The sequence below is a fragment of the Perna viridis genome, chromosome 1 (assembly GCF_037379345.1).
Source record: "Perna viridis isolate PV_CMFRI_1.1 ecotype Kerala chromosome 1, ASM3737934v1, whole genome shotgun sequence".
In the NCBI taxonomy this organism is placed as follows: domain Eukaryota; kingdom Metazoa; phylum Mollusca; class Bivalvia; order Mytilida; family Mytilidae; genus Perna; species Perna viridis.
The window spans coordinates 19,229,243-19,249,995 of record NC_142445.1 but is presented as its reverse complement, the minus strand read 5'-3'; the positions used below and the strand labels follow the sequence as shown (position 1 = coordinate 19,249,995).

Below are 20,753 nucleotides of genomic sequence, written 5' to 3'. Positions count from 1 at the left end.
CAAAAAATATCATCAAGATATTTACAAGTTTCTGAAAACTTGAGTGTCCTTCATTTTTTTTCAGAAGGGTATTACTGTGTACACATATATATATCAACTTGTACTATAGAAGTATCCCTCAACAGCACCTTTCAAACATGTCTTTATTCCAAGCCCTGCTTTGTCATTATAGTTTATTATCCAGAAACTTTATAAATTTTCCATTGTTTCAATTCTTATCTCAGGCTATTGCCGTGAAACTAAAAATATATTGGCAATTTCTAATTACAACATTACGTTACAGTTACATCGATTGTGACCTGAGAAACAGAAGAACATCAGCTTTGAACATTTCGACAGATCATAACATCTCCCCTATTATGCTGTGATATTCTCTTTTTACGTTATCTTGCATCTATATATTTTCTCTGTTTCCTAAGGGCACATACTTTCATTTCTTCCATGATTCTTCAAACTGCTTCTTTTTACAGCTAGGTTTCATTTGAGTATCAAAAGTACCAAAAATTGATCTCTGCAAGTAGCAGTGATTACTGAATTCTTCAAATCTTAAACATTCAAGTAAGAATTTCACTGGACAAAAGACCAAGTTTATCATATGTTAAATCACTTTTCATGTAATTTTTCTTAAACCAATTTTTAACAGGTTATTAATTATCCATCAAACATTAATAAAATGGACTTACTGCATGAACTACAATTTCCAGAACAAACATACCTGGTAAACTTTAACTTTTATTCCACATTTTCCTGTGACGCCTTTAAGAATACACACATGACGAGGTCTGGTCCAGATAATACTTTCTGGATGATCTTCAAGTCTGTCTTTAAATGTTCTGTAGATATGATAGGGCACAGAACCCATTCTGTTATATGTAGGTCACATTTTCACCGGATCAAGTCCTAAAACAATACACTAACATTGTTCACTATACATATACATCACTACAACTTGAAACTATGCAGAAAATCTGACTGTTCCTGTATTCAATCTATATTTATTCCTTGGAGTAAAATGAAGTAAATGAAATCTGCAGTTTGGTTAACTCAAGATTAAAATTTTTATACACCTGTATGCAGCAATTAACAAAACAAAATTAAATAAATTTCTCTTCAGTCAGATGGTAATTGGATTTTCACAACAAGTCATTAAAAGATATGATCTTGTATCCCAAACAAATTTAACATCACTAATAAACATCCTGAAAGTTGATCAGTAGAAACGAACCCCCAAGGATAGAAACGGTAGACAAATTATCCAAGTCAGGATTAGCTATACAATGGTCAATTATATCCCTTTAAAGTCCATAACAGAAGCGTTATCTTATCACATGTCATCACCACCTACTGTATTTTGTAGCATTGAAAACTTTTCCTAGTCAAAATAGTCTGACCCAAATTCATACTGTAAAATGTGTTGAAGTGCATATCATTAACCTACACGTAGCTCAAAGAATGTTAAAATTCGGTGAAGGTAGCTTTTTTTCCATTTACACCAACTTTCTATTGACTGATTGAATGAGAATAACTGTGCACACTCAGTAAACAAACAGAATTTAGAAGAGCAACAAAAGTTAATGTTCTGAATGCAATGTACATGAACAATGAATACATAATGTATGTAAGTCAGAAAAGAAAACTATGACAAAAACAATCTTAATGAGCAATAATTTACAACAATTTCATACTTTAATAGATGCAGGAAGTAAATACCTTTGCCAAAATACCACACACAAAAAAAATTAAAATAGACCTTGAAAATCTATGATTTAGTGAAGTCTATGCATGCAAAACAAAACTTTAAAAAAAAATAACAATGCAAAAGATTGATATTGCTGAATGAATAGCTGATGGTACATGTCACTGGCCAGTTGCAAAAAATGATAAACACCAGTATACCAGTACTACCCATATGAATATAATGAGGCCAACTGCAAATTGCTCTGCAAATTACTGCTCATTTTTAAAATCTTGACAGGAAACAAAAATAAAATTAGTAATTAGAAAATCTGACTAACTTTTACATTACCTTATAAACTTTGCAGATCTTACCACCATTAAACTATGCATTAATTACATGTGACATTAGTAGGCAATCAGGAAGTTTGACCTATTTAACTTTACATGTATAGGTAATGAAGACAGAAGGTGGATGAGGCTGCAAATATGCTTAATTTCACAAAAAGCCGTGTCCCGTGAACAAATAAATTTATTGTAATTAGCAGCAATACAATAGAAAAAACATTTTCTATCACTTTCAATAGACTACAACTTGTTCAACTGATTATTAGTACCCTTATCTAAAGATCATCTAGTTACATGGCACCTTCATGACCTTTAAAAAACCATATATGAAGGCAAGTATATATCAGAGATGACTAGGTCACCAGGGGCAGATTCAGACACTTTGAAAAAAAAAGGTGCCTGACGAGGTTCCTCGTAAAAAGGGGGTGAATATGACATATTTACAGAAAGCCAAGTTGGAAGGAAGTATGGAATGTCATGTCTGAATGCAAGTACATGTAAAGGACAGAGTCTTAGAGATGACAATACACAGTTTAAACAGTTGAATATGAAAATATTTATAGGTTTAAGGTGACTAGGTTTCAAAACATAGGTACACTTAATGCTTAACTAGAAGCTCTAAAGAGCCTGAATTGCTCATCTGGCTTGATAAGCTACATTCTATTTTGTGTAAAAGCAGCCATGTTTTTTCATGAATAAAAAAATATTCATAGGCATTTTATGCAGGACATTCTAAGGAAAATCATATTAACTTTTATTAAATTCTGTTCAGTGGTTTCTGAGGAAAAGATTTTTCATTGTAGTAATTTCAAAAATACTAAAAAAAATTTTCAAAAAATGCTTTAACATGAGTCAACAGATTGTCACAAAATGTGCCAACAGAAACATCTCATCATGCTGAATACTTCAACCATGTCGAAATTTGGATAAAACCAAACAGATATATGCTGGGTCACTGCTGTTGACTGCTTCAATGTATTTGAGGCTTTAAAACATCTACCCTTAAACTTGTAAAAATTGTACAAAAAAAAACTTTCCAAATATTTGCGTAACCCAAACATTTGTTTGCAATAGAGTACATTGTGTACATTTTTCTATCAAAATCAATAAATTTCATTGTATTGCAATTCAAAATGCTTGATACGACATAACTAAATCAAATTCATATCATGAAAAAAAAAGATTAGACCTTCCTACAGTGTTTAAAAACTGATTTTCCTGACAAAAATCATTTTTAAAACACCTGTAGTTTATCAGTTGTTTATTTGGCATTTCAATAATATTGGTTAACCTGGCCTCTAACCTGTTTCATGCAAGTATTTTCTGTGATTTATATAATCATATTACCCCTAAATCAATTTAAAATAAATGAAGTCATGGACTTAAAGAAAACAAAGGGACGTTTAATGGTTCTTCATTTTCATGGATGTGGGAAGGGAGTAGGGTATGAGGTTCTAGGGCAGTATTTTAAGATTTCCATTCCCTATCACCTGGGGCAAGTGTAATTTAGCTGAGGGCAAGTTCTTTCTTTATGTCCCACTTTCACTATGGCTAAAAATAAACCTGAATTTCTGAAGTTTTCCATAAAAACCTATTTTTTCTAATCCTAGAACACAATAATCATAGGGTTGTCAGTTAAATAATAGTAATGCAAGCTTTAAAAAGTTCTTATCAAAACCACTAGACATTTAAAAACAAATAAATGTTCATCTTTTATTACTGTCAAAAGAATGTGAAAGAATGCATAATCTATATGTATAAAACCCAAGGTCACATTAACACTATAAAATTAAATCTACATTAAATATGAGTCAGGAACTTAATGTGACTACTACACAAACTACTGAAGATGATTTTTTCATCCATCTTATTCAATGGATCACATGTACTTAGTGACTACTATGTGATGAATTAATGCCCATATATGGTAGTATTCTCACCCTGTTTACATTTACATGTTAACATGTGGTAAAAAATTCCGTTATTGGTTCAGACAAACATTTCCGATACTCTTGTCTCTTCTTATATTAGTAATAATTAGTTATTATACTTATTAAGTTAGTTGACAATAATAATATCTTGAAATGTACAATACATTTTGTCATACAATGTAGCTGTCTTAAATCAAATACACACCCATTCTCCATTAGCTTTGTGCAAAAATGGACAAATACAACTGACACATTTTTACGAGGTTTTCTTTTGATGTTTCATACAAAAAATATTATCAAAATTTAGACCTTTGTTATATGCAGTTTCGTTGTAGATACTGATTGCACAATCATATACAATACTAAAATATGCTTCTCATTTGAGTTAAGCATTTTTTGTTACATACACATTTTTTTCAGCTAATTTTTTTTTCATTAAAAACAATTCAAAAGACAAAAACTAAACTGTTGTTCTAAATATATATGTACTTACTTACAGACATCACATGCTTAACTTTTTTAAAAGGTTTCTTCCTGGGGTTGTATTCATGTGTGACGAAGTTATTTAATTCAAATATTTTGTTATCTTAGCTATAAATAGTAACATGGATTTCCCTGTCCATCCAATATACCATAAGTCAATGGACTACTGATGAATGACAGACTACAGCAGTAACAGATGACGGGGTAATCAGAAGTTTGCATGTCTTGAATGCAAGTTAAATTAACAAATTTAAAAGAACTTTAATCTTAATAAAAAAAAACACTAGTGAAAATAATCAGAGTACTATCACATGCAAAAATTAACAAATTAAGATACAAGTACATATACATGTGAACATCAACAAGTAACAACCTACATACACATGTAGTAGAAATATGCCAACAATAAAATAAGTCCATCCAGTAGTAAACTTCTACAAGCATGCTGAGGTAACTTATATAATTTCATTGGATTGTTTATTTCTCATCTGGACAACTTGGTACTGTGAAGTCAATGTCATTAACATCGATCAGTCCAGTCTGCAATTCATATAATTCAAAGCTACATTATATAAAGTCTTTGATGAATGGACAAATCTTATTTTTTATCTTAATCTACATTTGTATGAGAAATTAAAGTATAAGTTTGTGTTTTTTTTAATTTTTAATGCTCACATGACCTGGTCAAAAATTAAATACAATCCTTAAATAAACATAACATTTGGAAACAAAAACTAAAACACTAGGACAAATCTTTTAAATTTCAAGAAGATCCCTCATATTGACACATGGCTTTATTTAGTATTTTTTACCTATCAAAGAACTTTTAAAACTTATATTTCAAAATAGGCCATGCCTTATCTGACACTTCACAAATCTAAAACAGCTAAATAAACAATCTTATGACAAAAATACAGACAGACAAACTTAACAAAAGGCTCCAAGGAGCCTGAATCGCTCACCTGGTTAAATCTTTGCCTTTCAAGGGCAATAACTCCAACAAGGAGCTGTCTGACAATTTTGACTCAAAGATGACTTTGGTAGGACTTATAATAAGAATCATTTCATCAATTGAAAGTTTCACTCTGTCTATTATAGTTTTCAAGATATTGGCTGAAAACTGATAAGAAAAGTTAATTTTTCATCTTTCAAGGGCAATAACTCTAATAAGCAGTTGTCCCAAAACTTTGATTCCCACAAACTTTAGCAGACCTTATCATGTGGATCATTTCCGCAACTGAAAGTTTCATTCTTTATATCATAGTTTTCAAGACATTGGCTGAAAACTATAAAAAAAAAACTTCATTTTTCAATAACTCTTTCATGGTGTCTTCAGACAATTTTGATCCTTTGGAGACTTTTGTGGGCCTTATAATAAGGATCATTTCAACAATTGAAAGAATTTGGCAAAATCTAATGGTTTTGGAAATAAACGATAAAAACTTCTGTCAGATCCCTTTGTTCTATTTTTAGTAACAGCAGCCATGTTTTCCAACAGATCAAAAATCCCTCGAAAGTTCTATAAAAATACCCTTAGGAACATTCATCCCAAGTTTGGTTCCAATTGGCCAAATAGTATCAGAGGAGAACATTTTTGAAAGAAATAACATTAAATATAGCAAAAGACATAAAAAAATGACATTAACTCCAACATGGTTTCACAGATTAAAATGAAAATTTTAACGCAGATAGATCTCATTATGCTGACACAATAATCCCATATCCGAATTTGGTTAAACCTAACGGTTTTGGTGATACATGTGAAAAACTACTGCCTGAGAACTACATTCTATTTTTAGTAATAGCAGCCATTTTTTTTTCAACCGATAAAAAATCCCCACATCAGTTCTATTCAGGATACCCCAAGGAACATTCACACCAAGTTTGGTTTTAATTGGTCAGAGGATAAGATTTTTGGAAGAAATAAAAGAACAGCTTTCCAATGTTCTCCGCGAAAAAAAAGTGCAGAAAACTTAGAAGTCATTGAAATTTCCTAAATCCAAGGGCCATAGCTTCTGTAAAAATCATTCAACCATAACTATAGTCAAACTTAATATGTAACTTCTCATAGTAAGACTACATACAAAATATAAAATCAATTGGTAAAAGCATTACAAAAAATGTGCAGAAAACTGTAAATTCACTGAAACTTTCTAAGTCCAAGGGGCTTTACTTCCATCAAAATCATTCAACCATAACCAAAGTCGAACTTACATGTAATCTGTAACTTCTCACAGTAATGGTAAAAGCATTACCAAAAAAAAGTGTGGAAAACTATAAATTCACTGAAATTTTCAAAGTCCAAGGGCTATAACTTCCGTAAAAATCATTCAACCATAACCAAAGTCGAACTTACTCTGTAAATCTTCATAATAAGGCCACATACCAAAAACAAACTTATTTGGTAAATGCATAACAAAAAACAAATATTGTGTCGCAGGGGACAAAAATGGAAGACATGTATATCTGTTAATAAAGCAAATCAGTGATAAAGCACATTTCAAGCCACTTACTAGTGTTGTTACATGCATTAGGATAATTCAGCAATGTCATTCACAGACAATCCAAAATGTAAGTTGTCGACTAAATTTGGACTAATTTCATTTTTTCATTACTAGTGTTCTAACATTCATATATTCATACATTCATGTTCATGTATGTTCATGAAGAAAAGCAGACTTCTGACCACATTTGTCATTTATTATGGCAACAATTTTGCATTTTCAAATCTTTTTTACATTGATTTGGAATCAAATAATAGCATTATGTGTCCTCTGTTAAATCTGACCAGTATCCTAAGCACATGTAACCTAGGCCTTTGACCAATTAATTTTAAAATCAAAATAGCTATTCCTTTACCTGTTAAGTTTTATTAAATTCTAGAAAGCTGAGTGAAAGTATGCTCTGGAAACCAGTTTTCAGCTAAAAAATTCTATGGATCTAGGATCTTTGAGCAGTAAAAAAAGTGTCGTTTTTTTGTATTATCTTCCCAAAATCCTTGATGTGTCTTTAGCATTTACAATTCTTGAGAACGTTCTGACATTAAAACATCAATATGTAACAGTTGAGCTTGATGCATTCAACGATTTTTATTACAGTATAAGCAAGGAATTGAACCTGGGTTGCAAGCACTGAAAGCAAACACTCTACCAAGTTAGTTAAACAGGGGTATAAAATTATGTTAGTCTGATGACTAAAACCAGAAAATTGAAACTAAGCTTTCCCGTCTTTATTTGCAAAAAAACCTGTTGGGTATGCTCTTGAAAACAATGCTTTAATTCCTTCTCTTACTATCTTATTTGATATCGGAAAACAGCCCATAACCGTATATATACGGTTCCCGCATGGTAAAGGTTAATCTTCTACCTGTGAGAAGAGGCCATCACTATGTAGTGTCAATGTGCCTATGAATTACATAGAATACATACCAGTGATTTAGAGAAAGCTACTGTACAAAAGTAAAAACTTTTTTTCTTATGCGGTCTTTGAATAGCTATGGTCGTCTTGGAGGTAAAAGTCCGAAATGTTCCAGTGTATTGAAAAATTAAGTCTAGCTACTCTGGACGCGACATATGTCTCATTGGCAATAATTTTGCATTCATTATAGGGTCTTTAGTTTAGACTAGACTAAATACTTGTGACTTGTTTGGTCGAATTGTTATAGTCCCCTCGCAAACGAAGTTTCGGGGTATATAGGTTTCTATCTGTCTGTCTGTCCGGTCGTCCGTCTGTCTGTCCGAAATATTTTCTTAGCAGCTATATATACAGCTATATATGTATATTGTAGAAATAACTATTGTTGAACATACTAGGCGTTTTTCAGCAAAACTTGGTCTGGTGCGTTGTCCACAATTCCGCCCTGACGACTCGCATGATCGTAATGAAACTCAATGGAGTGTTCGACTACCTTATCGGGATGCGCAAATTGTCGGGAATTTCTGTTTGGGCAAAAGTTGTAGAAATAACGGCGTTTTTCAGCAAAACTTGGTCTCATGTGTTTTTCGCAACTCCCCCTAAACAACTTACAATTGCATGATTACTATATTGGGACGTGCATATTGTCAGGAATTTGTGTTTTAAGTAAATTTGCGGTTATATTCTATCACTGTGTTATCAAGTAAATAGTACTGATTGTGGTTTGGAGAATGGCAGCAAATTGCTAAATAAATCCCCATAAAAACTGTGTCCATCATCATCGTGTGTCCACATTTGTCCCCAAATGTACAGGGTTCGACAGGTTGCGGGGTTATTAGTCCCGTTAGAGGCAATGTCTAGATACATATACAATACTAGAGACCTATGATTATTTTAATTACAGGTCTATGACAATATACATTGATCCGCATAAATTATATATTTAGACACAAACCACAATATGCGGTCAACGAAAGAGACGGTAATTATCAGAATATATTTATATGCTTATAAGCACATTGGCTGCTCCAAATTAAATAAACTTATCATATTGCATACTTTTATCTTTTCGAATTGTAACTTTTGTCCTTTGGCATTTTTGCACTAAAAGTAATAATTCAAATTTGCTACCTCTCCAAATTAAATAAATAAACTATGACACGGGAAACAAATTGGTTCTCATGGATAACGTTCCACGAGTTCATGATGACGACCGGAAAACTTTTTTATTGATGACTACAATCTTGTAACAACATAATCCGGAATCGTAAGAAGTCTAGCGCGATACAAAAAGTCTGTGTAGTTACGGCAAGCTCCGGTATACTGTTTGAGTTGTAATATGTAAAATCCATACGCAGGTGCTGAAGGGATGTTGCCACAGATGAAAGGAAAGTTGACGATACGGCATAAAAAGTAATCGTGTTTGTCGTATAGTTTGGTCAGTAGTTTTCATTTTCTATCGATCTCTAAGTGTAGGTCAAGATGTGCGACTGACTTCGCAGTGTTTGTAGTATTATTTATCTCAAATTCCTTGGGCTATGTATAAAATCCCCACAACCAGGATTGTTTAATGATAATACGTCGTCTATATAGCGGGAACTGAGATCAAAGGATCTAGCTAAACGATGCTCCTTCCTTTGGATCAGATCAGACAAAAAATCAGCCTCTTAAGAATGAAGGAATAGGTCAGCGAGCAGAGGAGCACAATTTGTTCAAATTGGAACGCCGACCTTTTGTTGAAAAACGCGTCTACCACTCTTGACAAATATGTTGTCGATAGAAAAAAAATCCAGCCTTTTGAATTGAAAACACCCTCTTCGGTATATTTGAAAGATGATTTGGAATGGTTTTTTTTTTACAAAGCATGAGGAATATCTACCAAGTACAGTACTACGTATCAGTGTCTTGACTATGAGATTACATTTGATGATCTGTTAGATCGAGCTTAAGTACCATCACTAAAGATCAGAAGGATTCGTACAATGGCTATATAGAATGTTTTAAGGTTGTTAACAAACTGACATGATGTTGTTATTTAAAAAAAAAAACTTATATTATGATTTTAGATATTAAAATATTGTAGATATACATAGAGTACGAACTACTACCTATGGTAAGAACTCTTTTAATATGCTGCAACTGTTTAATTGAATACCTACCTGATGACTTTAGGAAAAAAATCGCAAATTTCAATTAGTTTTAGAACATGATTGAATCTCGGGATGTGACCAAGTATAAATGAACAGCCTGTTCTGATTTTCCATCTAGGCCATCTGAAGTATATTTTCATTTTGCTCTAAATAACACTTATCGTCTCTATATGCTTTTAATTTATAGTGATATTTTAGATCATCTTTCATAGCCAGCTCTTATCATATTTGTTTGCATGCTTTGTTAAATCTGGTGTTAATACTTATTTGTTATATTATGTCGATCGAAAGCTCACCTGAGCTTATGTATCTTATTAAGTGTTATATGCCAACTCTAAATAAAACTTACTTGTTTTCAAGCTTCATTCTATCTTTTGTGGTATCTTTGAGAGCTATAATTCCATAATGTGGAAAAGCATACTGAGAAACTTAAGGTGTGTACAGGTCCGCAATATCTAGTGGTTTCCAGGTTACAGACCACCAATTCAACCAATGAGCATTTGGAACGTACGCAAAAATAGTCCTACGCAGAAATTACCCCTGTTCCTCATAGTGCTGTGAAAAAAGTTCTCATCTTATTTAAAAAATGTAAACAGTTTCTGAAAGGAAAAACATTTCTGTACATTTTATAGGTGCATTTTGCTTCTTGTGATGTGAAGCCTAATCTCCATAATGATTTTTAAATATACCCCTATCTTGTGAAAGCACTGGGATTTCCCATGCTATTTATATACCCTTCACTTCCGGTGACCAGTACTGCACTGCAAGTCTGCTAACGCCACATGCCATTCTGAGGATTGTGAGCTGACATATGTAGAATCATGCTGATATATAGTCCTCTGCAGGTTAAAGTTAAGGTAAAGTCCAGAGAAGCCATTGAATATTGTGAAATTAGCATAGAAGCCTATGGGAAGTGGAATTAGTGGTTTTTAGCCTCCAGTGTTGACAATTCCGTATTTTTAGGATAAACAGTTAACTTCTATAAAAATCGTTGGCCTTGCTTGTTGCACTGTATTCGTGTATTTAAGTGTGTGACGTAGAAATAGTTCTAATAACTTACATAAGTCCGTTGGTGTTAGCTATTCTTAAACTTTCAGTATAGTTTCCCCTAAGAATCTTTAAAAAAAAATAGGCTACAAATGATACATGGATGCATGGATGTATGCAGATCTTGTATAATACACAAAATAAACTGAAAACTTTTGATGGAGGGCCTAACAGATCGTTTCAACAAAGGAAGTGGCTCGTTGTTATTATTAATTTCCTGCTGCACAGAATCATATTGTCCTTTAAATTGTAATTAAATTTCCTCTTTGTATTTCAAACTTCTGCAAACAAAAGTATATATATATATAAATATGAATATATTTAAATATGAATCACCCTGTCTCCATGCATGACCAACTGTTAAATAAATTTGACAAGCACATCTTCTCAGTCCTGAAACTGTTCAAGGAATTCTGGTGACATGAAAAGAAGGTTTAATATCATATGCATGTAATTATTATTATTGTCTTATGCATCCGAAGAAAGATAATGCAATTTAAGGGTTTACACGTGACAACCTCGGAAGTGCATATATGTATAGCATTTTTCTCAACGGATGTATATAGAAAAAAACTATTTGTGTATTAATTATCATAAACCACTATAATCAGTTAGTTTGTTTTTGTTGTAAAAGTTTATCCTGTATATTTATCCTTCCCTTCGAGCCCTATACTTATACGGATAATATGTTACTAGTCCGGGATAAAAGCATGAATTTGTTGATAAACTGGTTCCAGCCTTGCATAAATTAAACTATAGTCTGTGTTTACAAGTTGCACGTGTTGTAAGTCATGTATAAGATTTTGACCCCAACAACTTTGTCATTCAGCTAATTATTAGCCTAATACATTTATTAATATGTCGTTGCCAGAATTTTGTGGAACAAAAATAGAGACATTACTGCAACCAATATATTGAGCAGTTCCGTCTCCTCATCTCTGACCAATGAAAACAAAAAAAATATGTATCCCCCTCTAAAGTTGATCAAGAAAAAATATTCCCCCTAGTTCTTCTGAAAAAAATGTTACCCCTATATTGTTGTGGATCCTTGAATAAGATGTCACACAAGTTTCTAGATCATCATCATCACCTGCCCCCTAATCATTGTCATCAAAATCGTCCTGATCTTCTGCATGCCTTTGACTTTGTATTTTTTCTCATCACTTTCAATTATCGTTTCTGTTTTTCCATCATAATTTGTACTGAAACATCTGCCCCTATGGAAACTTTGTAACTGTGTGGATATTGTGGAAATGTGTTTCCCAAGAAAAAAAGAATCATGTAAATAACAGCAACCAAGGTCCAAGTACAGTATTGTGTAAAAATGGAAGACATTAAACAGGAGAGTTTTGATGGTTAAGTTTAATGAAATACTTAAAGGATTTGAGTAGACAGCATTTTTTACAGACAACATACATGTAACAAAAGCACTAATCACTAGTAGTGACTTCAAACCAAAACAAAAGTACGAAGTTGAAGCCAGCCATCCATTCCCACTCATTTTATCATTTAGAAATTTGACAATATCGATATGTTGGAAAGTAAAGGTCAGTCTCAATTTATATCATAGACACTTGATCTCCCTGTCAGTAAAAAAAAATATGTCCCTTAGTCTGACTGGGTTGAATAAAAAACGTTATTTTTCATGCTTTAAATGTCATTTTAGTTGTAGTATTAAGACGATAACAGTGCATAGAGCTGTATTTGATTAAATGATGTTGTCCATATATTTCCTAATTGCTTAAGGTTTAACCTCTGTGGTCATATCTAGCTATGCCTAATAGCAAGACATTTCGTTCAATTATAATTTTGAAATTGGGGATTTAGCAGTTTCTTATAGAAAGAATTTGAATTTGATAAAAAATTGCAAGGGCAGAATTAATGGTAAAACCCAAAGTAAAAATGTTTTTTAGTACTTTAAAAAAGGTTTAAAATATGGCATTGAAGAAAATGATTGATAAAAAAAACTTTATTTTTAACAATTTTCCTTTCAAATTATATCTGGTAAAAAAATTATTTTTACATGTAGGTGTTCTTTTTTTTCAGTAAAACTGTCAAGGAAAACTACTCAATAAAATGTCATGGATTGAAGCAGTTAAAAAGCCATATTATCAATGTGATGTTCAGTTGAGATGAAGGGATCTTTTAAAGGAGCAGATGCTTATGAAACACAATAAGGAATTATTAAAATTGAAGGAAAACTATATAGTTATTTAAATACAAAGTAAATGAAACAATAGTTGAAAATTCCACTTAGAAATATGAAAAGGAAATCAGCACACACTGTATCAGAATCTGAAGATAATAGTGATGGAGAAATTAAAAAAATTGCTGAAAAACATTTGAATTCTGAAGCAGATGAAATGTCAGACTTCAGCATAGCATCGCCAAAGAAAAAAAAGAAGTTAGAAAGAACCAGTAGTAAAAAGTTGTCAATTTCTAACAAAGTAGAAAAAACATCAAATTTACCCAGAAAACAAAATCCTAAATCACCAGAATTAAATAAAGGGGGAAAGAAAAAAAATGTGAACTTGAGGTAAATTACTATTAGTCATTATTAAACATCACATGCACATGTACAGTGTGAACTTGAAGTAAGTTACTGTTAGTCATGGTAAAACATACTATATGTACAGTGTGAACTTGAAGTAAGTTACTGTTAGTCATGGTAAAACATACTACATGTACAGTGCGAACTTGAGGTAAGTTACTGTTAGTCATGGTAAAACATACTACATGTGCAGTGCGAACTTGAGGTAAGTTACTGTTAGTCATGGTAAAACATACATGTACAGTGTGAACTTGAGGTAAGTTACTGTTAGTCATGGTAAAACATGCCACATGTACATTGTGAACTTGAGGTCAGTTACTGTTAGTCATGGTAAAACATACTACATGTGCAGTGCGAACTTGAGGTAAGTTACTGTTAGTCAATTTCTAACAAAGTAGAAAAAACATCAAACTCACCCAGAAAACAAAATCCTAAATCACCAGAATTAAATAAAGGTGGAAGGAAAAAAATGTGAACTTGAGGTAAATTACTATTAGTCATTATTAAACATCACATGCACATGTACAGTGTGAACTTGAGGTAAGTTACTGTTAGCCATGGTAAAACATACTATATGTACAGTGTGAACTTGAGGTAAGTTACTGTTAGTCATGGTAAAACATACTACATGTACAGTGTGAACTTGAGGTAAGTTACTGTTAGTCATGGTAAAACATACTACATGTGCAGTGCGAACTTGAGGTAAGTTACTGTTAGTCATGGTAAAACATTCCACATGTACAGTGTGAACTTGAGGTAAGTTACTGTTAGTCATGGTAAAACATACATGCACAGTGTGAACTTGAGGTCAGTTACTGTTAGTCATGGTAAAACATGCCACATGTACAGTGTGAACTTGAGGTCAGTTACTCTTAGTCATGGTAAAACATGCCACATGTACTGTGCGAACTTGAGGTAAGTTACTGTTAGTCATGGTAAAACATACTACCGGTACATGTACAATGTGAACTTGAATTAAGCTACAGTTAGCCATAATAAAACATGTACATGCTTTTTGTTAAGTAGAAGTCTTTGTAAGAATTGTGCAAAATTGGTAACATGTGATACACCCAAAGAAAAGGCTACACATTTTTATTTTTGTTCTTAAGTTTGTTTTTAGGTTTATACGATGAAATGTACATGTATAATTATTCATTCCAATCTGTCTGCTCTCAGGAGATAATTTGCATTGTTAATCCAAAAGTTTCATTTACAAAGTTGTCTCCCTTAATTTTGAGTTCTGCAGTACTGTCTATATGATTTATAACTCTTATCAACAAGGGTTAAAAGATTCTGTTTACTTAAGCGTTTTAAACAAAATATCAAAAATAAAAATATGTAGGCTTTCCAACCATGTATCACATTTTGCATGATTCTTAGCTGGAATGCTAATTAAAAAACTGTTACATGCTCAATGACTGTAAATCTTTTAATCATTTGCATAGAACTATTTGTAATTTGGGTTCCCTTTTTCCAGTTCAAGCATTATGCTTTAGTGTAAAGATAATGATTATGGTGGGTTAATTAAATGTGCTGTTTGGGTACATGTTGTATGTTAAATTGGTTGGTTAAATAGCTCTTTAAACAGAGCTAGTTAAGCTTCTACCATTATACACAATGTACCTGTGCATGTACACATTACCAGTATGTGTTAAATATCATCAAATGTACATGTAGGGGATTGATGAATGTATTATCTCCCTTTGTATTTTTATTCTTAACTAGGTATAAAGCACCAGAGGGATTTGGTGAAGCAGTGATATCAAACTCTGATATTCTTGGTGAAGATGTACAAGATAAGGAATTGTGGCTGATTAAGGCTCCTTTAAATGTAAGAACTTTGGTGAGAAACATCAAAAGTGCCTCCAGATAAAATGTTGAAATATATCATTCTAATAGATTACATGTATTAAAGAAAATTATACATTGATTTTTTTTTCTGCCAATTAGAAACACTTCATCAAAAAGTCTTGCACATCACATACATTTATAATTGAGTCATGTTGCCAAAAAAAGTAATCTTTTCAAAACATTACAGTTTGATATTAAAGAGCTGAATGGAGTTGAAATAAGCCTTAAAGGAAGTACAGAACTACGAGGTAATGGGGTTAGTAATGCTTTTATTCTTTCCTTGTTTTACATGTATTCTATATCAAAGATGGAGTAGATACATGTATTTACAATTTTATGATTTTTTATTTCATAGTGCAGATATTTTTTTTATATGTTAATGCATTAAAATGAACCAATAATTCACTACACATTTAAACTGTCTAAAATTGAAAGCACTCACTAGAAAGAAAGAAAAAAATATCTGTCTTCGTGGTACTGATGTATTCGACATGTTAGCCGATAACAATTCAAAAGTTAAAATCTCTAAATTATTTATAAATACTGATTGAAATTGTGAATCATTAGCCTCTTTAGATGGCTGACAATTTTAAAAATATATACATGAAATAATGTTATGTTTATTCAGGTTGTAAATACACAATTCTTCCTTTATATATACAGCCTTTATGTTACTTTTGGAATATACATTACTTAAAATCTTAGAAATCATGAATCTGATTCTGTGTATTAAAAAGAACACTGTCATCCTAAAAATGTACTTTCATGATATTCTCACAACTTATCAAATCTGACATGTGTATTGTTTATATTTTAAGGTATACAGACAAGTGATGTTCCTTTGTTGTTGAATATTTTTGATGTTTTGTCCCCATGTTGACTTATTGCTTACATTAAATGTATTTGTAGGATGATTTCTATGAAGTTACTGTATCAAAAGACAAAACAGGGGAGGTAATGATACATTTCTTCTTAATAATTATGACATTTGTATTTCAAAAAGGGTACTAGCATAATTAATTTTCCAGACTAATGTTACTAGAATCAATAGTTTTGTTTGTTTAAAATCCATACATCCGTATTCTTGCCAAAAACTATACAAATACAATACAAGTACAACTTACATTCATACAATTAATTAAGTAAACCAATTTAAAACATGAAATTTGACCTGAAATTTACCTGAGGCCATCATACATTAAAATGAAATCTGAAGGCTTCTTTAATTTACAAAATGAAATAATTTTGTACTGCAGTAGAAGCACAAAAGCCAGATTTCATTTTTAGAAGCAACCTGTCTTTTTATGACAGGGTGAATTTCAGTAGATTAGTTATTTGAATTGAATAATGATTTTTTTCTGTCTTTTTACAGTTACAGCAGTTTTCAGCTATATTTCCAAGTGAGGAAAAATCTCCCTTCATGCTAGGTACTTACTTTAAATGAACTCAACTTTTACTATAATGTGAAGACGATGCAAAAAATTCTGATCTGACTTAAAGCTCCAACTTTTATGTGCATTTTTCTAAGTGATTTTATGATTTGACTGCCATGAAAATTGAAATAATTTTTTATACAGATCATCTGGCCTCTGGTAATATTACAGCATTAAAATACTGTGTAAAAATATTTTAAACAAGGTATGATATGAATTTGGAATTATTTTGGAATTTAGAAAATGAGTAAAAAAAAATAATTTGTAAAACTAACCATTACTAAGGTGGTTTGTCATGCCAGCATGGCTAAGGGGTAAGATTAGTTGGTAAACAAAAGACAATGAAACCTTTCTAACCCCACTTAGTCATGACTGCATGACTAACCCTCTTAATAGGGGTAAGTTTTATAATTTTTTTTTACTGATTTTCTTCAATCCAAAATAATTCTGAACTGAAATAATACTTAGTTTTTATTAATGTTTTACACAGAAATGATAGCAACATATGTTTTCGTAGGTTTCAGGAAAAAAAATTAAACAACAAAAGTTTTGCTTTTGAAAATATAGAAGTGGTATTTTTTGTACAATTTAAAAAAAAACTAACAAATGAGACATTGCTTTAAATTATTATACCTAAACATCTAGCTTTGGAGTACTTGTATGATAGATATTCAAAAACTATTTTAGGACCAAATTTTAAAGGGCAAATGCATGTGATGCAGTCTTTAGAAATTCCAGAACTTCCTCCAATAGTAGTTCCAGAACCAGTAGTCCATAAAATACCAGATGGCTTGGTCCCTAGATTTGAACCATTTGGATCAGGTAATTGATAGTTTGCTACATACATGTACCTTAATATGCAATATTTATATGTTTGGTAATTCGTATTGCTAAGATATACTGAACAAAAAACAAAAGAATATGTTTTGTACTACTCTGAGAGCGTTACAGAATTTTTGCACCATTCTATTATATTTTTTATGAGATTATTTACTTTGAGAAAAACTAACATTGCATTTTGTGAAATATCACAAAGTTCAAACATTTGATTAGTTATGCTCAGAATGTCACTATTATTCACTTGTTCTGGCTCTTGATTATACGACTCTAAATAGACTTTAATTACTATAAACTAAAGTCGGCGTCACATAAATAACATACTGTTAAAATTTGAATAAAAATATTTTCTACGACTTTATTGACACCTACCGTCGTTTAAATTGTCTTAAATGACTTGCTCATTCGTTTAGCCAAACGGCTTCTCCCTAAACATTGAATCGTTAAATTCCGGTCAGATTTTAATTCTAGGTGGCAATATTTACATTGTAAAAAGTCGGCCATGTTTACAGTGATCGGGTTGCTAGGAGATGTTGTTTACGTTTAAATGGTTTGTCCAAAAACCGAAGAACCCAGAATGCAATTCGGCGTTATTTCGGATATCTCGGATTTATTTTACGCGAACAACGTATAATACCGAGAAGTTGATCAAGCAGACGATTGTCACCGGAGTTCGACGGGAACTTACGCACTTCGTTTGTAAACAAATCGTCCCGTAAAAACCAACATGGCGGATATTAGTATGGGATTTTCCCATAAGGATTTGTTACGCATGATTTAAGCTAATAAGCGACTTGTTTTTGAGAAGCTGTTTGGCTAAACGAATGAGCAAGTCATTTAAGACAATTTAAACGACGGTTGGTGTCAATAAAGTCGTAGAAAATATTTTTATTCAAATTTTAATAGTATGTTATTTATGTGACGCCGAGTATAGTCAAAATCTTCCATGTCTATAAACTGTGTGTAAATGTAATCAGTGTAAACAAAACATAAAAAGCAGCTGTAAGTACTACTGAGACCACCAGGTGATAATAGGGTATGAAAGTCTCGTTATAGTCTCATTTTCTTTACCAGAATTTCTGATGTAGAACATATTGAAACCCGAAGACCAACCTGTATTTTATTGTTTACTTCCAGGTACTCGAAACACTGTATAACAATGCAAAGTCTTCTAGTTTATGTTTTTCTTACTACATTTATCATGTAGAAATAGTTATTTGTCATATTTATCTTTTTTTTACACAGAAAGATTTTTGCCCTGAACACTGAACTCAACACTCTCTAAATGACAAATCTCTATGCTTTTGAATAGTACATTAGCACTCCCATTCTTGTGAAATCATGCGGTCATATGACAAGACTTACATACCCTATCCATTCACCCTGAATTGAGGAAGTTTTTTTCTATCCATACCATGGACAGAACTTTACTTCACCTTTACTGTGTACCATGAATGAGGAAGTCAGAATAATGTATCTCAGCTTAATAGTTATACTGTAAACTAACTTAATTTTTGTTAATTAAAAGATGAAAACTAACTGATGTGAAAAAGGCACTTCTTTATTTTGAGAGAGTGTTAGTTGTAAAATTGAATTTTTAAAATACAAAAATAAGTATCTGCCAAAACAAATCATATATTGTACTTCTTGAATCGCCTTGCTTGTCTAATGGTAGCATGTACACCTCAAGTTTGGGAGGTCCTGGGTTCCATCACCTGATGGGTCATACCAAAGACTTTAAAATTAGTAGTTACTGCCTTTCGACATGCACTCAGCATATTGAAGATAGCATGAAGACTTGTTTACTTGAGAGTCAGAATGATGTGGAGACACATGCTTACCTGTGGGCTGTTGTTTCTGTGAGCTATGCAGCCAAATGTGCCACATATGATATTCATATGATAGTTTATTTATGAGAATAATATGATTCTCAAATGTTAATTTTGATTTGAAACATATGATAATCATTTGTTTGTGAAAAACCTTTGATCAGGCAATAATAATATAGAAACATATGATTATCATATCATACTGGATTAATATTACAATTATATATTGCAAATCATATGATTCTCATGTGTGCACTTTTGGCTGTGCATCAAATTAAAAATCTGGCTCAGCATATCTGACAAGAACATAGAAGGGTCTGTGTAATTGATAAAAAAAAATTATTCTTTTTTTTTGCCATGAAATGCTACATCAATCATAACTTCTTCATGTGAAATTTTCTGTGAGCTTTTAATGCATGGTTTAATGACATTGCATTGATCACAGACATTTCATTTGTTCTCAGAGAACCCAGTGCAAATAGGAAGAAAATCACATACGGACAAAGTTGTACCTTTAGGTTTGTATTACAAAATAAAGTAGGAAAGAATATATTTTGAATTAAATATTGTGTATTATTTATTGTTTAATCTGCAAAACCTGTGTATTGTTTTGGTAATTTGATATTTAAATTGCAGTTAATAGAAAATGAAAACGGTAGAGAAGATACTTTAAGTGAACTGATGAAATGATAAAAGATGTGAAGACATATTCGGACTATAAGTAAACTTTCCCGAATAAAGATTCCTCTAAAAATGCATTAATGCTTCACTAAAATATAGATGTGAATCATGTGACTATACAGATGTTGGCCTTACATGTACTGACATATAGAAATACTAATACCTTTTTTTATTTTCAGAAGAAAATTCAGCAAAAAAGAAAAAGAAGAAAAAGAGACAACATTGATGTACCTGTAAAAAGTGTATTTAAATGAGATATGTATGAAATAGTGTGTAAATGGAATTTAGCAAAAAAAGGTTATTATTATGAAGAGTCCACTTTGTGCCAGTAATTTTAAGACTATTGGTGAAGATCCTGTGCAAAAGTTACAGTTTTTCATTGGTTGGATTAGCATTAATACAAATCATGAGCTCTTCCAAGTTGTTATATATCACAATTTAAACATTTGGCAGTTGTTTTAAATTATCCATTGAAGAGACTGTCAAATGAAAAAAATAAAGGTTTTCAAAAAAATTTTGTTTTG

General features: G+C 31.7%; 2 protein-coding genes across 7 annotated transcripts in view; one reads left to right on the top strand and one right to left on the bottom strand.

Moving 5' to 3' along the window:
* The window catches only part of LOC148627629 (uncharacterized), a 27,942-nt gene extending 19,989 nt beyond the window's left edge, over positions 1–7,953 (bottom strand). The window contains exons 1-2 of one of the 5 annotated variants that reach the window (XM_088576147.1): positions 7,865–7,953; positions 716–900 (exon numbers count right to left, since the gene is read on the bottom strand). In XM_088576147.1, the coding sequence (XP_088432273.1) occupies positions 716–862 (147 nt within the window). In that variant the 5' untranslated portion in view covers positions 863–900; positions 7,865–7,953. Of the gene's footprint in view, positions 1–715; positions 901–1,345; positions 1,369–2,026; positions 2,066–4,446; positions 4,560–7,864 lie in introns of those variants that run through there. The other 4 variants (XM_088576139.1, XM_088576164.1, XM_088576155.1 and 1 more) reach the window with 4 other exon arrangements.
* LOC148627628 (uncharacterized) lies at positions 4,553–20,753 on the top strand. Of its 2 annotated transcripts, none has more exons than XM_088576203.1 (9): positions 4,553–4,640; positions 13,094–13,583; positions 15,324–15,429; positions 15,637–15,705; positions 16,359–16,403; positions 16,822–16,876; positions 17,570–17,704; positions 20,013–20,066; positions 20,409–20,753. In XM_088576203.1, exons 2-9 carry the CDS (start codon positions 13,309–13,311, stop codon positions 20,453–20,455), a joined length of 786 nt encoding a protein of 261 aa, XP_088432329.1. In that variant the 5' UTR covers positions 4,553–4,640; positions 13,094–13,308; the 3' UTR covers positions 20,456–20,753. The 2 variants fall into 2 exon arrangements, with proteins under 2 accessions (XP_088432329.1, XP_088432320.1); XM_088576194.1 differs by lacking the exon at positions 4,553–4,640 and adding an exon at positions 11,757–11,831.